Consider the following 16799-nt stretch of genomic DNA (forward strand, 5'->3'; position numbering starts at 1 on the left):
GCCGAGTGGGGGGCCGGGAATGTCTCTAAGTGCTTTTCAGAAATGTCATTACTCTGGTCATCAATTTCAATGCGTCAACATTCTCCACTCCCTGGGGAGCATCTCAGTCAGGCGTCGTTTCACAGCTCCTTTGTGAAACCTACGATTTTGAACAAAAGCCTAAACAGCGTGTCACATTTAGGATTGACTAGAATAAGAGCCAAAGAGTTCATATTGCACCTGTTGGAAGCTTCACATGATTAATTTACATACTTCACTAAATTTGTAAGCTCTGCAGCCACAAGGATGGTCTTAAGCTGGGCCATATCACCACCAGTCCTTGTCTTCCACTGTGCCAGGCATTCCCTTGTAGCTCTCTGGTAGTCCATGATGCACTTGGCTAGGATGCTGTTAGCTTGGTCATATCCGATGCCAAGATGTCTGCATAACGTTGTGTAAGTCTTATGAGGCACATGTTTCGACAGTGTGTCAAGTACTTCATCTGATTCCAGATCAATCCTGAGAAATGAAAGAACAATTAATACAATCTTTGCAACCTGATGGTGATGTCACTTTATATTTAATGGCGAGTGTGGAGCGCCATGGGTGTCAAGTTTGACAGACATGTGTGCTACACTAGAGCCCGCTTTATTATTATTATCATCATCATCATCATCATCATCATTATTATTATCATTATTATTATAATAATCATCATTATTATTGTTATTACCGGTAACTAGATATATAGCAATCTGTACATAAGACAGCCACAAAAATATGGCCTGTTACCCTATAGAAGACGGAACACGGGAGCAGCATCACCAAACACTAAAGATGTGTTGATTGTACTAAGACACACCTCCATACACATTTGAAAGAAATCCGTCGAGAAATGATGCAGTTAGACTGCACACCAGGGTACACAAGACATCTATCCAGATATGACCTTTGACCCTATAAAAGATGGAACACTGGAGGCAGCATCACCAAAATCTATAGGCTTGTAGAATATACCACTGTACACCTTCGTTCAAAATTTGAATGAAATCCGTCAAGGAATGTGGCAGTTAGAGCGCACACAAGAATATGACGCGACAGAGGCGTAACGCTGCTGAATCCAAAAGTACCCCCACTGGCATACTGCGGGGGGATACAATTATGCAGAGATGCCAACCCTCTCGGATTTTTTGTTGATACGTCACTCCACACAAATTTTAATGCCTCCCTGACTTTTTGAAAGATTATTCCTATTATTCTGTATGCAATTGATAGAATGAATCCTCCCTGAAAGCCGAATGTCAAGTTTGGCATATGAATCTGTTAATATCATCAATTATTATCAATAGTATCAGTTATTATATTATTTTTATTATTAATCCATGATTGTTATAGTGGAGTAAAAAAATAACCCCTTATTTTACATAAAATTACACACAAAAAATGCTACAAAATATGCCCCCTTTTAAAAATAAAAACAGGTACAAAATGGCCTCTAAATGTAGCGCTATATTTTGCTTATTGAGTGAGCATTCACACACAGGGGCCTACTTCCATTAACACGGCTATATACATCGTCTTGTTATATCAGGGTAAAAAAACAAAGAATAAAAAGAGCTGTGACCATCAAAATCACCTTGCTATAACAGATACCTTGTTATATCAGAGCACTTTATACCGAGTTTCCACTGTACTCCTTAACATGCTTGCTAACACCTTGGGGGGGGGGGGGGATGACATTTTTTGAGAACTTTCTTGCTCTTTCACAAAAAAACATACCCCTTATAACCCATTTTTCTAACTCTCATTAGACATTTGGGGATCGCTTTCGGAAATGTTGATAACTTAAGTAACTCTGCCATAACAAGAGAAATCCCTCCCTATAAATAACATACTAAAACTAATAATTCACCTTGTATTAATTCTCTGTATCATTATAGACAGTTTAGCACTAACCTTGAGATAACATTGTGAAACAAACTCGAGAAGGCTCGGAAAGGCTGATTATGTAATTCATAAAAATCAATGGTTATTGTGAGGTTTTGGAATTATCGAAATAAAAACATGGGACTGATTTTTGCTGAAAATTACATGCACTAAACACAAATAGTTTATTCAAACTATCTGTTAAAGTAATGCTTCAAAGAAGATAGAATTTGAAAAGCCGTCCCACTTCTGCAAGGATATTCTTCCTGAGAAAGCTCACAAAGTTTGTTTTCATTTTACCAGAACACGTAAAGCCATATCTTTACCGGTAAAATATATTATAGATTGGTTACATACTGTGACGGTGTTGACACCCTTGCTACTTGTACACCGGCATGCATGGGAGGAAATATTGCTGCTGCTGTTGATGTTGTTCCCATATCTTTATTGCAAAGAAAGAGAAAAGATACAAGACTGTAAATTTGTAAAAATAATCAGATTTCGGCTGGTCCTAATGTCCAGATTCGATGACATGGGTAATAATATTTATGTAATGCACTTAAAGACATCCTTAATGCATCCCAGGCCCCCCCCCGACATTTTCTGAGATTGCGCCGTAACCGCTTAGAATTTTGAATGGTCGTTTCAGGACTTTTTTCCCTCAAGTCTTACGCACACTTTGATACCATTTTCGTCAAAATCGGATATACCTGTAAGGTGTTACATAACAATTAGTATGCGCATGTCATCAAAAATATGCTATAATTGCATACATTCATGTATAAGCAGAAATGTGAATACAGGTTTAGATGTATTTCTTCCTAATTTGGAGATATGAATTGATATCAAATTGCTTTTATATGTTTCTCAAAGTAACTTGATGTATTCAAGAACAAAAGAATACATTACAAATAAAACAATAGATATAATAAGAAATAAAAAACAATAAAATACAGAAGAAATTTGAAAATCGCATCAAATTTGCATAAATTATCATTATTAATTACATCAAAATAACTATTTTGTGTTATTTTGTAAAAATTTGCATATTAGGAAAAAATTAAGTATACCATCTTGTTAAATATCTATAAACATGCACATTTTCGTTTTCATCTGACTTTCGACGGCCGAGATCATAGGGGGGGGGGGGGGGGGAGCCCTCCCAGCCCCCCCCCCCCAGTCACGAGGTGCTCAAAATAGCCCAGTACAGTTAGGGTAAAGCAGTATATTTTCCCAGAATATTTTTCTTACCATTATTATCAATTGTAGTACGAAATCTAGGAAAAGACTAGATGGATGTTCGACTGCAGGCAGTCAAAAATGATGCCTCCGCCATAGAGCGATTTTACAAACAAGAACAGAAGCAATTTTAAAATTTCAAGTTTGATTGTAATCCATCAACAGGTTCTCAGAATATCATGACTTTATTTTTCAAATACATGTATGATCCTTTGAACTTTGACCCCATGACCCTAATTGGTTCATTGGCTTTGCATATCCCGAGTTTGATAGTAATGCATCCGTCAGTATTGACAATGCGTTCACATTTCACCAGCTATTTTTGCATACATAATGAGCCTTATGACCTTTGACCTTGTGACCCCAAATCTAAATCAGTTCATTGGCTCTGCAAGATACATACATGACCCAAGTTTGGTGCTAATCCATCAATTGGTTCTTGAGATAACGCGATCCCGAGAAGGGGACGTACGTACGGACGGACAACGAGAAAATTAATGTCTTCGGCTACTTTGTAGCGGAGGCATAAAAACATATCTGCAGATATTTATTGCTTATTGTTTTAATACACTATGAGGGTTCCATATTATATTTCTCCCTCTTGAATGGGGTAGGGGAAACACAGATATGGGTTGACACCTGCACATCCCAATCTCTAGGGAATCAAGATCCCAGGCATGAGTAATAATAATACTATTAATGATGATGTTAATGATAACGATAACAACAACTATGAGGAGGAGGATAATGATAATAATCATGATACATAAAGAATTACCCAATAATTACAGGACATACTATAACGCACATATCCATCACGCCGTGCTGCCATATATGTAAGGCTCGGGCATCATTATTAGTAATTAGTATTTGGAGTCACTTGTGCCTGGGAGGCGAAAAGCGAACCCTCGGGTCTCTTCTCCTGGTATAACTCATTGGGGGTGTGCAGGTGGACCACTACATCAGGGTTCCCCCCTACTAATATGCAAATAGTGCCGTGGGATCTTAAAGTGCAAAGGTGGTGACTCTCCTCTACCCGGGGCCTCCATTTAAAGTCCTATCCGAGGCATGTCAGATACTTTACACCTAGGTGGAGACTGGAAATTGTGGAATGATCGATGCCTGTTTAGGATTTGAACCCCCAATCCCTGGATTGAGAGTCAAGTGGACAAACCACTATAGTACAATATCTCTACATAATACTTACCAACGACGTCAGGTTTTGAAGAAAGACTTTCACATAGGTCTATCCTCTTGACCGTCTCCAAGGCTTGTCTTAAGATCCCTAACCTCGTTGCCGGCTGTTGATTCATCGACCATTTTTTGAGCATATCATGGGTCCCTTCATAATCTATACCGTGTCGGTTCGCTTTCTTGTAGCCATCGATATCGGCTTGATCAATTCCCAGTTCCATTCCTAGGTTGTCAGTTTGCTCATCTGTCCTCATATTTTTAGCAATGTCTCTCAAAACACTCCGGAAATCTTGTTTACTCATTGAGGACATGCTAGAGGAATAAGAAGTATGTAGAGAAAATCTTACTACATACACATTTATATTCTGGACTTATGTCAACAAATTGTCATTATTTCAGCTGAGAATATTTTTTAACCAATGGTTCTGGTTATATAAAAGTACTGGCTTTTGTAAAATGCCCGTATCAGCCAGGACAATTTCAACCTGGACAATCACTCCCGGAAAACTATTCCCAAGAACAACCACACCCCAAGGACAATTCCCCCCCTCCCAGAAAAAAGAAATATAAACCAAACATAATATAAAGAGCTGGGACCATCAAAATCACCTTTTTATAACAGATACCTTGTTATATCAGAGCTCTTTATACTGAGTTTTCACTTCTTCCTTCCATTTTGAGTACATACCTCTTTACAGAGTATTATCATACTATACTGGGGTGTGTGCAGGTGGACCACTTCACCAGGGTTTTTTGTGAACTTTCTTGGTCTTTCACAAAAAGAACATATTTTTATTTATTTATTTATTTAAAATGGTTTATTTCATTCAAAAACATTCGCGGCCCGAGAGCCGAATTGCAGTTTCTTTTACAAAGTATACATCAATGACAGGGTAAAATTACACGTAAAACATTATGCATGGTAAAATTATGGTAGTAAAATTGGAATTCTTTTGTACATATGATATATAATTGTAATTGTGCTTTAACGACCTTGGCAAATTGCTTGGTACATGTACAGAAATTCGAATTGTATTACCATATTTGCAATAAAATTATATATTGAAATTATACAATATATGAATAGTAATACATTTTTTATATTAAAAAAAATTAAATGCTTTGGTTTGAAAATGCATAGCCAGATGGGTAAGGTATGGTTATGGTGTTTTCTTCAATAACAGAAACAGAGACAACAACAGAAACCAAATCCAGGAATTATAAAATCAAATAGATGCTACAATGATTTAAACAAGTATACATTGTAGTTAAAATGCAGAAAATTTTGTATTTGGGCCAATTTAGTAAAAGGTACATGTAGAATATTGCATAAAAATAAGATAAGTTTCGCATAAAAAAACATGGATAAAAGGTTGCCATTGTAATATTCGATATAAGGTGCATCATCTTGGGAATTGTTAAAAAGTCAAACAGAAATTTTGTACAATTAAATCTGATTTAGTTTAAAAAAGTAAAATTCTATAGTAACATTATTCAAAAATGCATTCACATGTCACCCTTTTATTTAGGAAGTTATATCAGAGAAATAGACAGAGAGAGATGGAGAAAGAGAGAAAGAAGGAGAGTGAGAAAAGTAAGAGAGAGGGGGGAGGGTGGGAGAGAGATAGGGAGAGAAAGAGAGATAGAGAGAGAGGAGAGAGAGGGAGAGCGAGAGAGAGAGAGAGAGAGAGAGAAAAGAGAGAGAGAGAGAGAGAGAGAGAGAGGGGGGAGACAAAGAGTGAGAGTAACAAGACAGAGAGCTAGAGAACAAGGAAGCCATGAAGAGGGTCTCCTCGCTCCGCAGCACAGCACTGACATAGAGGAGAAAATAGGGGTAATGAGAGAGTGAAAGTAGTAGAGAACAATGAATGTGTTCGTCGAAGGTGAAACTAGTAATTATTCAGTACTATGAGCGTTTAACAATCTGACTAGATATGGCAACGGACTGTTTCTATACCGTGTCGTTTTGCATGGCATTTCAGTGAGCTTGCTTTTATTTCTCAGATTTCGAGAATGGGAGTCCCCACGTGTTTGGGGTAGCCAATGACTAAACTTTGACCCAGGCTCGAGCAGCTTCTTTGCAAATTTGAGGCACAGACATTCTCTGCGGTCACTCAAAGAGGACACTTTACACAGTTGAAGAGCGTTTTGATACGAGACAAAACGTGGCCCTAACATGAGGCGGCACGCTCGCTTTTGAATTCTCTCTATTTGTTCATTTTGTTTGGCAGACAAGCCGGAGTTCCAAACGGGCGCACAATATTCCAACACTGGCCTTATGTATGAACAGTAAATGAGCACTAGATCATCTAAGGGCAATCGAAATTTAGTGAGAACTCTCAGCATATGCAGCCTCATGTTTGCCTTCTTAACAATTTCATTGACATGAGAAGTCCATTTTAGATCTTTTTGGATGAAAACCCCTAGTAATTTGACACAATCTACTCGGCTAATGTCATGTCCATCAATTTGGATGACAGGCGGTGGGGGTGGTTCACGCATGAAAGTTACTGTCATCACAGAACACTTTTTGTGGTTCAGTTTCATGTTGTTGTCTACAGTCCATTCTTGTAGGTTGCTCACGCTTGACTGGATATTCGGTGGCGATGGGGATTTCCTACAATCTAGCATGGTTAGGTCATCCACATATTTCCAGTAAGACGACGGTGACCTCCGGCATGCCTCATTGATGATAGCCAGGAAGATAATAGGACCGAGTCTAGTCCCTTGTGGAGCCCCTGCAGAAACTTCCAGCCAATCAGAGAGCATCGTTCGATATTTCACGCTCTGTTGTCGTTTGGTGAGAAAGTTCGCTATCCATGCTACAGCACTCGGACGGACGTTCATCTGGAGCAGTTTGAGGACAGCTATATTGTGGTCTATCCTATCGAACGCTTTACTGAAGTCCGTTGTCACCATTGTAGTAATGATTTTGGGCTTGTCAGCGTTGCTGTGAATCATTTGTAGGAGATCAATCAAGTAGTGAGAGGTGGATACAGCCCTCATGTTCCCGAATTGTGCTGGGTCTATGTTGTTCTCCATGTCGCTGAAAGTCCACTTAGCAATGAACTTTTCGGCTATCTTGGCAAAATGATCAGTCAAAGATACTGGTCTGAGGTTATCGATAGATGCTCGAGATGTCTTGGGAATGGGAACAACATGCGCTCTCTTCCAACGCTCTGGTACAATGGACTGACTAAAAGATGCGTTTAGAATATCAGTAAGCGGAGAGCAAAGCTCATAAGAGAATTTCTTGACAAGTCTGGCCGAAATGCCGTCCGGTCCAGGAGCTTTCCGTTGTTTTATGGCTTTCAACTCGCGATAAACTTCCCATGGTTGAACAAGGGGAAGTGGTTGGTCAGCCGGTAGATATGACGGCAAACTAGAAGGGTCCAATCTAGGAATGTCGTTTGCAATGTTCACAAAGAAGTTGTTGATCTTATTCGCCGTTGCATCGAAGTCAGTAGGAGAATGGAGAAGTCCCTTCGATGCGAATAAGTGGAGATCTCGTCTGGCCAGTTGTCATGGTCTTTATATGCTTATACCATGACGCCGGGTTGGCATTTTTCAGTTTTGCCACACGGTTTTTGTAGTAGTCTTGTTTTGCATGTTCGATTTCACGAATAATTCGATTCCTGAGGCGTCGCCACTCGCCCTTCGCTTCCACAGCAAATGCCCTTTGGCGCTGGTAGATTAACGACTTGATGGAAGGGGTCATCCATGGTTTGTCCTTGTCATGTAGTTTGACGGTGCAAGTTGGGAAGTATCTCTCAATCATTGGTGATAATGTAGAGTAAAACGCATCGCACTTATCATTTGCGTTTTCAGCTGAGAGAACGTCAATCCAGTCACAGTTGAGGATCTCCATTCCAAACTCTCTAATGCTACTGTCTTTCATTGGTCTGGTTGTGCGTTTGTTGATAACGTTGGGACTCTTTGTGATGTTTCCCAACGGCAACCATAAGACAGTGCAGTGATCGCTTGCACCCAAAGGCGAAGATATGGTAGGCGACTGGTAGTAATCGCTGATATTGGTGATGATTTTGTCTAGCGTCCTTGTGCCTCTCGTAGGTTTATCCACGCATTGAACAAACCTTGGGTCTGAGAGGAGAGATGATATGTCGAGTTCATTCAAATCACCCATGACAATATAACCAACGTCCGAATGTCTTGAAGACATGGTGTCTATCACATGGTGAATATGCTCAATGAGTTTGTCAGCTTTAGCACAATTTGGTGGGTAATACAGAACAGCTACAATAATGAAGGATACGGATCGTGGTAGCTTTGTTGGCTGAATTTGTATCCACATTATTTCCAAGTCATCAGGTATATCAATATGTCCGACTGTTCTAGGAGTGAGGGTTTCTTTGAAATATATAGCCACACCCCCACCCCGTTTGTTCGTTCTAGATCTGAGGAACACCTCATAATTTGGAATCGACACATAATCACACGGCATGTCATCTTTGAACCATGTTTCGGTTACTGCCGCGATGTCAATATCGGATTCAAGGATAAGTTCGTTAAATTCATCAATCTTGTTGTTTATAGAACGAGTATTTGTTAGCAAGCAAGATGGAAAGTTGTAAGTACTTACGCCTGTTCTTGGTTCGCGATTCGGTTTGATATGAATCAAATTCGATACATTATGTCGACAATCAGGCAATTTAATCTCAGATCGTTGGTCTCTTATCCCAATAATTGTGGTGATGCGTCGTACGATATGAGTTCCAGCACGACGACCGCGTCTTCGCTTTCCTATGCCCAACTCTTTAATTGTGTCCCACGTTTCTCCTGGCAACCGATTGTCCGCTTTGTGACGTAACTGCTTTGAGAACTCGGACGAATACTTCGGTTCACTGGTTCCGACCTCAATGGCGGGAGATTCAAAATCTGCTGACAAAGTCCCCGGAAAACGACGTGTCTGCTGACTGGTGAGCAGGCCGTCTCGTCTGGCCGACTCCATGGTGAAAATCCGAACATCTATCGTTGATAGATATGCTATCATGAACAGACAGAATTCTCCTTGAAAATACATATCGCAAAAACAGATATATATCCAAAATCATCACGATGTCCAGGGCAACGTTGGTTTCTGCCCAAATAGCTATGCAAAGTCGTAACACATTTGACGAAAAAGTAAAATTCTAGGTGAAAAAAAAATCAGAAGTCTGAGTAAAAATATAAGTGTAGGCGTCAGCATAACAGCGCCCTCATGAAATACATACAAACATACCCTAACTACCCCTTTTTCTATTCTCAATATAAATTGTGGGATCACTTATGGAAATGTTGATAAGTTGATTAGCTATGCCATACTACAAGAGAAATCCCTCCCTATAAATAACATACTCAAAAAACCCTTAAAAAGAGAAAAAACAAAATCCCCCTTGTTCATAACAAATTGTGTGTATTATAATAGACATATAGTTTAGCACTGATCTTGAGATTACATTGTGAAAAAAATCAAGAAGCAATTTGGAAAGGGTGATTATGTAATACATACAAATCAATGTATATTGCGAAGTTTTGGAATGATTAAAATCAAACGATGGACTAATTCTTGCTGAATAGCACATGCACTACCCACAAATATTTAGTTCAAACTTTCTATTATTGTAATACTTCAAAGAAGATGGAATTTGAAGAGCAACCCCATTTAGACCCGATTTCTGCTAGGATAATCTTCCTGAGAAAGCTATCAAAGTGTTTTTTCTTCATTTTTACCAGAACACAGCCATCTCTTCGACATATATATCATAGATTGGTTACATACTGTGATGGTGTTGACACCCCTGCTGCTTGTAAACCAACATGCATGGGAGGAAATGTTGACACCCCTGCTGCTTGTGAACCACCATGCATGGGAGGGACTGTTGCTGCTGCTGCTGCTTGTGAACCACCATGCATGGGAGGGAATGTTGCTGCTGCTGCTGCTTGTGAACCACCATGCATGGGAGGGACTGTTGCTGCTGCTGCTGCTGCTTGTGAACCACCATGCATGGGAGGGACTGTTGCTGCTGCTGCTGCTTGTGAACCACCATGCATGGGAGGGACTGTTGCTGCTGCTGCTGCTGCTGCTTGTGAACCACCATGCATGGGAGGGAATGTTGCTGCTGCTGCTGCTTGTGAACCACCATGCATGGGAGGGACTGTTGCTGCTGCTGCTGCTGCTTGTGAACCACCATGCATGGGAGGGACTGTTGCTGCTGCTGCTGCTTGTGAACCACCATGCATGGGAGGGACTGTTGCTGCTGCTGCTGCTGCTGCTTGTGAACCACCATGCATGGGAGGGAATGTTGCTGCTGCTGCTGCTTGTGAACCACCATGCATGGGAGGGACTGTTGCTGCTGCTGCTGCTTGTGAACCACCATGCATGGGAGGGACTGTTGCTGCTGCTGCTGCTTGTGAACCACCATGCATGGGAGGGACTGTTGCTGCTGCTGCTGCTTGTGAACCACCATGCATGGGAGGGACTGTTGCTGCTGCTGCTGCTGCTTGTGAACCACCATGCATGGGAGGGACTGTTGCTGCTGCTGCTGCTTGTGAACCACCATGCATGGGAGGGACTGTTGCTGCTGCTGCTGCTGCTTGTGAACCACCATGCATGGGAGGGACTGTTGCTGCTGCTGCTGCTTGTGAACCACCATACATGGGAGGGACTGTTGCTGCTGCTGCTGCTTGTGAACCACCATGCATGGGAGGGACTGTTGCTGCTGCTGCTGCTTGTGAACCACCATACATGGGAGGGACTGTTGCTGCTGCTGCTGCTGCTGCTTGTGAACCACCATGCATGGGAGGGACTGTTGCTGCTGCTGCTGCTTGTGAACCACCATGCATGGGAGGGAATGTTGCTGCTGCTGCTGCTTGTGAACCAGTATGCATGGGAGGGAATGTTGCTGCTGCTGCTGTTGTTGTTGCTGTTGTTTGAAAGAGAAAAGATGAAAAGATATTGTAAATTCATAAAAAGCCAAGTCCATTATGGTTTATGTCAGGAAACCACAACATAAAATCAGATTTAGGCTGGTCTTATAAAGTCCAGATTTGATGACATGGGTAATATTTCTGTAATACACTTAGAGACATCATAGATGTATCAAGCAGTACTATACCCAGAATATTCTTCTTAAGTACAAAATATAGGAAAAGAAATATATCTGCTAATATTTATTGCTTATTATTTTTAAGATACTAAGTGGGTTCCATATCATATTTCTCTGCATGAATAGGGTAGGGGAAACCCAGGTACGGGTTGACACCTGCACATCCCAATCAGTTACACAGGGAATCGAGATCCCAGGCATGAGTAATAATGCCAATAATGTTAATGATGATAATGATAATAACAACAATAACAATAACAACAACGATGTTGACGATAATGATAATAGTTCGAATTGAATTGAATTGATCTTTATTTCTTTCATCATAAAAACATCATAACAAACATATAAAATACAAAACATAGCGTACAAGTTAAATAGAAACATTTACAATAGAATACAACAACAACAATATATATGAATGTGGAGACAGCTAGGAAAGCCAAAGTCTTTATTGGTGCTGCCACCAAAACAGTAATACAGTATAATACAGTATTATATTGTTGTTTGAGAAGGTGATTATAAAATTAAAAAAACAACAACTAATGCCTAATGGGGGGGGGGGGGGGGGGGGGAACAAAAACGAAAACCTGACCATGTACAGAATCAATCTTTATTTATTTTGTTGGATTAAAAATGATTTATATCTCCTTTTAAAAACGTTAATTGATGGACTAGATTTTATATACGGCCTCTTGCACAATCGAGTTGAGACGATCAAGATAACGGGGGCTTTGTACTTGCTACACAGAGAATAACACAGAGCATATACAGAGCATATACAGAGCATATACGTACCATCATATTGCAAGAAAAAAAGAATCTCAGCAGGGTCAGAGAGAGACTTTTTTTGATTCAAGGTGAATTGTAGAATAATTTGGCTTGCCCCCGACTCCAGTGGCTTTACTTTAAAGGTGAATCGAGTTCTACCAAGGCGGTAGATATCACTTGTACGCAGTGTCTATTTTAAAAGAAGAAGGAATTAAAGGAAATGTTTGTTTTCAAATGTATTTCCTTTAAAAAACAACTTATGGTGTATAACATGTAGTTAAAACTAAATAAAACAACCACTTTCAAATGATATATAAATTGCATAAACATGCATGGACAAACAAGAATTAATGATAAGAAGGCAAGAGAAAGATAGAGAGGGATCATATGTACCTTCATATTAAATTTTATTAAGATTCGTCAAACATTACTCAAGTTATTGAATGGAAACCAGATTCGCATATTTAATGAGCTATGACCTTTGACCTACATACTCCGAAATCAAACTTAGCCTGTTTTTTGATATCATGTACCTTCATATCAAATTTCATTAAATCCGATCGGATCGGAAACCAAATTTGTAACGGACGCACGGAAGGAAGGACAGACGACAGCGTTACTATATCCCCTCCGACTTCGTCAGCGAGGGGATAATAAAAATTTGTGTAGAATCACGTTTGTGCTGGTGTGTTTGGTGGGTGTTGCTGGTGTGTGTGTGTAAATATCTATGTAAGGGGGGGGGGGGGTGAAGTACGGATATGGCAATACAAAAAATGAGATCTTTATAATTTATTTATTCATCCACATCTCTATCTTTCAAATACAGAACATACCTTCTCGCCAATTTCCTTTGGGCCGTCGAACAACTTGATATTGATATCTCCATACTTCCATTCTACAAACATTGGCAGGGGCGGGTCGAGCTCTCTCTTCTCTTTCATTTCTTCTTTTATTTTCTGTTAAAGGAAAAAAAAACATTATATAAGGTCAAGAAGATCACTCTCTTTCTATGTATATATATATATACAGTCAACAACTAAATTATTCATACCCTTACCAATCTTTGTAATCTATGTGGAAAATTTAATTGTTGTATCTTTACATGTGATTATGTAGACAGATGTATACAAATATATATTATTATTATAATTTTTTTTTAAATTTCAGTGGCGAATCCAGGGGACAAATTGAGTATATAAAGAAAATGTGTCATTATTTATGCACCCAGCCACTCATTCAGACTAGAAAAGGCAGCTCAAAATGTGCAGACTTTGGTTTCTTTCTTTTCAGAGAACTTTAGGGAAAAACAAGGGAAACTCTCTCGGCGGTCTCGCCTGCATTACGCAATTCGATATGATGAAAAATTGAGGTTGGGACATTATTTATAAGCAGGGTGGCCCATCAGCAGGCCCCCAAAATTGAAATCCTCTACATAATCAGCTTTTTGAAGTGAATATTTACGAAGAATCAACAGAAAAATGATTTATTATTATTTCTACCAAGATTAATAACTTTCATGAAATACATGTATGAACAAATAACAAAAAATTTATTTAAATCCAAGTCTACTGACCTAAAGTGACCCTAGACTTTGACTTTGTGATTTAGAATTGGTGTCATGTGATTTGTGATACTTGATAACCCTTGCGTACAAGTTTCATGGAATTTGAACAAACACTTTTGAAATTACGCTAAAATTTCAAAATCTTGATGTTGATGCCACATCAAAGTCCAAGTTTGCAGACCTGAAATGACATTTGACCTTGACTTTGTCACCTAAAAGACTAATCACATGATTGGTGACACTCAATAACCCTTATGTTCAAGTTTCATGGAATAGGAATGTATACTTTTAAAATTATGATAAAAATTCAAAATCTTAACCTGATGCCACAATAAAGTCTAAGTTTGTTGACCGGGATTGGCCTTTGACCTTGACTTAGTGACCTGAAATTCTACTCACATGATTGGGGATACTTGATTACCCTATAGTCCAAGTTTCATTGTATAAGAACTTATACTTTCAAAATTATATTACAAATTCAAAAACTTAACCTGAGGTTAAGTTTTTGATGTTGACGCCGTCGCCGTCGCCGTCACCGGAAAAGCGGCGCCTATGTCTCGCTTTTTGCTACGCAGGCGAGACAAAAAATGATAACCTCATTCTTTTATTCAACTATCTTTTTTGCCTGTTCAAAAATAATTCTAGAATATCTGCCAGCAAATGTAATAACTATTTGTTTCCCCCTAATCTCTGTCTCACCTTAATAACATCTGGGAGGTCGTCATAGATGCAGAGAAGCACCAAGTGGGTGGACCCTTTCCCGACAGGTGGTTGTGCATGTGCATATGGCGTGAAGTTGACCCTCTTTCCAACAAAGTATCGAGTGATTTTAGCCACAATCCACCAAGCGCAAAAATGATCTACGTAAAGATCCAAGTCTTTTGCTCTGACATCACAACGTGGGTAACCGCTGGTGGATGCAGGAATTCTTTCAAAAGATTCTGAGTCTATAAAAACAAGATTTATATCAGATTTTTTTTTAATTTGACAAATACAAAATTATTATTGAATCTATATACCGGTAGTGTAATATATCTCTGCATCAACTCTTTCCTTTCTTGCTCCTTTTCCGTTTGGCAGGATGTGCCCCCCCTTGATAATCCACTGGTCAATAAATCAGTTTTCACTAAGCCTACTGAATTGAATCAAATCAAAGGAAGCAGAGAGTGACGTGTATTTACCTATTTTGAGGTTTCACAATACTTTGACTTATATTCATTGTTATATTTCTATGTAAAATACGGTGTGTGTTAGATGAAAAAAAAGAGTTTAGCTGCAGTCAAAATTATATGATACTTGCTCCAACAACAATCACTCTGCGTCAATTTCCTACACTAACCGAATCCTTAACTTCAACCCTAAACCCGACACTATATCTACCCCTAACCTTAGACCTAACCTGAAACCCATTCGCAACCCGAAGCCTATACCTCAAGAAATAAAGCCGGGAGCAATCGTCATAGAAAAATGTCGGGTCACCGCTCAATGTGTCATGGTCTAGTAGATGGGTCACTGGACTGTGGATCATTTAAGGTTTGCGGTTCAAGTCAGTGGCGGATCCAGGGGGGGGGGGGAGGCTCCTCCCCCCTGGGAAAAAATGTGTATTTTTACATTTTTTAATGTTAATTTTACCTTTTTTTTTTGATTAGCCAGGTAATGTAAAGGGATATCCGATAGGAAATAATTCCTTGAATGCCAGAATGCCTCATCAAAGTAGCTTGTTTAATCCCAGCCTAATAATAGTAATGCACTAAGAACATTAGCATTAAGCACAATATAAACATTTATTTCATCATTTTCAAATCCTCCTAACCTTTGTTACGCGTGTAGAAGACCATCTCTGCACGTCTTGGATTAGAGAAATGTGCACTATGGTCCAATGTGACCTTGATAGGTTTGCTGAGCTTAGCTCCAGACGGCGAGAATCTGATGCCGCATGATATAACTGCTTCATCATCTTGGAGGGTAAGTTCTTGAGGAATATCTGTCAGAAAAACCCAGTGAACTTGGTTGCCATCTAAAATATAGAGGTCGATAGGATAGACATATTTGTCCTTTTCTCAAAAGTAAAAGATTGCATAATCTACGTGACAAAAACCAGACTAAAGCATGTTTCCAAGATTTGTTCGATGATCACCATCACCCCCATCACCATCATCAGCACCATCACCATATCACTACCATATATCACCACCAGCATCGCCATCACCACCATCTCCATCACCTTCATCATGACCACGATCGTCACAACTACCACCACTACCATAAACATCATCATCATCATCCTTATACCAGGGAGACATCTCCCTGATCATCATACACACCCATATGCGTTCGCAGACAAAAATGAGGGAGCTGGTGAGTGCGTGACTTTGTGTAGGCGTATATTCCTGCTATTATACACATACATGTACATTTATTTAAACAAAATGAACGAATTCCAGGAGGCTGCAAGCCGAGGCGGCGCTCCCGGGGGGGGGGGGGGGGGGGGGGGCAGGGGGGGGGGGGGGCAGGGGGCACAGTGCCCCCCTCCACTTTTTCAAGTACCCATAGAGTGCCCCTTTTTACACAGGAAAAGTGCCCCTTTAACTTTGTAAGAAGTGTCCCTTTTACTTTTAAAAGTGCCCCTTCCCTTTTCCACCTCTGGTAAGTGCTCTTTTCATCTTCAATAACGGCCTTTTATATTTTGACACGTGCCCCTTTTCCTTCCTAATAAATGCTCTTTTCCCTTCTTATAAGTGCCCAATCCCCTTCTCATAATTAACCCTTTTCATTTCTAATAAGAGCCCCGTTTATCTGAACATGTGCCTCTTTTTCTTTTTAATAAGAGCCACTTCCCCCTTCTCATAATTCCCCCTCGCGATAAATGCCCCTACTAAAATCTGATCGGTGCCCCTTTTCTTTCAACAAATGAACATTTCCCTTATCATTAGTGCCTCTTTTTCATTCTCATAAGTGCTCCTTTTTCAGATGCGACTAGTGCCCCTTTTTAACCTCTGATAATTACCCTTTTAACAATG

At 39.8% G+C, this 16799-nt stretch overlaps 2 protein-coding genes across 2 annotated transcripts; both read right to left on the reverse strand.

Moving 5' to 3' along the window:
- Positions 1 to 11226, reverse strand: LOC105440756 (spidroin-2-like). Its single transcript, XM_011671258.2, has 4 exons — positions 10118 to 11226; positions 4352 to 4650; positions 2263 to 2347; positions 1 to 498 (listed from the first exon to the last, which is right to left on the reverse strand). Exons 1-4 carry the CDS (start codon positions 11224 to 11226, stop codon positions 240 to 242), a joined length of 1752 nt encoding a protein of 583 aa, XP_011669560.2. The 3' UTR covers positions 1 to 239.
- A 3222-nt stretch (positions 11227 to 14448) lies between these two features.
- Positions 14449 to 16082, reverse strand: LOC105440759. Its single transcript, XM_030978711.1, has 3 exons — positions 15971 to 16082; positions 15593 to 15796; positions 14449 to 14726 (listed from the first exon to the last, which is right to left on the reverse strand). The coding sequence occupies exons 1-3, from the start codon at positions 16080 to 16082 to the stop codon at positions 14449 to 14451; spliced, it is 594 nt and encodes a 197-aa protein (XP_030834571.1).
- Between the last annotated feature and the right edge of the window lie 717 nt (positions 16083 to 16799).

Source organism: Strongylocentrotus purpuratus, unplaced genomic scaffold (genome assembly GCF_000002235.5).
Source record: "Strongylocentrotus purpuratus isolate Spur 01 unplaced genomic scaffold, Spur_5.0 spur5_scaffold_1, whole genome shotgun sequence".
Taxonomy (NCBI): Eukaryota; Metazoa; Echinodermata; class Echinoidea; order Camarodonta; family Strongylocentrotidae; genus Strongylocentrotus; species Strongylocentrotus purpuratus.

Excerpts from the sequence above, each read along its gene's own strand:
- LOC105440756 (XM_011671258.2), bottom strand. The coding sequence starts at position 11,226 with ATGCATACTGGTTCACAAGCAGCAGCAGCAGCAACATTCCCTCCCATG. Across the intron at positions 4,651-10,117 it reads GGGGTGTCAACACCATCACA|CATGTCCTCAATGAGTAAAC; the intron begins GTATGTAACCAA and ends TTATTCCTCTAG. Across the intron at positions 2,348-4,351 it reads TTCAAAACCTGACGTCGTTG|ATATGGGAACAACATCAACA; the intron begins GTAAGTATTATG and ends TTTGCAATAAAG.
- LOC105440759 (XM_030978711.1), bottom strand. The coding sequence starts at position 16,082 with ATGTCTCCCTGGTATAAGGATGATGATGATGATGTTTATGGTAGTGGT. Across the intron at positions 15,797-15,970 it reads TGGTGATGGCGATGCTGGTG|ATGGCAACCAAGTTCACTGG; the intron begins GTGATATATGGT and ends TCTATATTTTAG. Across the intron at positions 14,727-15,592 it reads CTTCTACACGCGTAACAAAG|ACTCAGAATCTTTTGAAAGA; the intron begins GTTAGGAGGATT and ends TTGTTTTTATAG.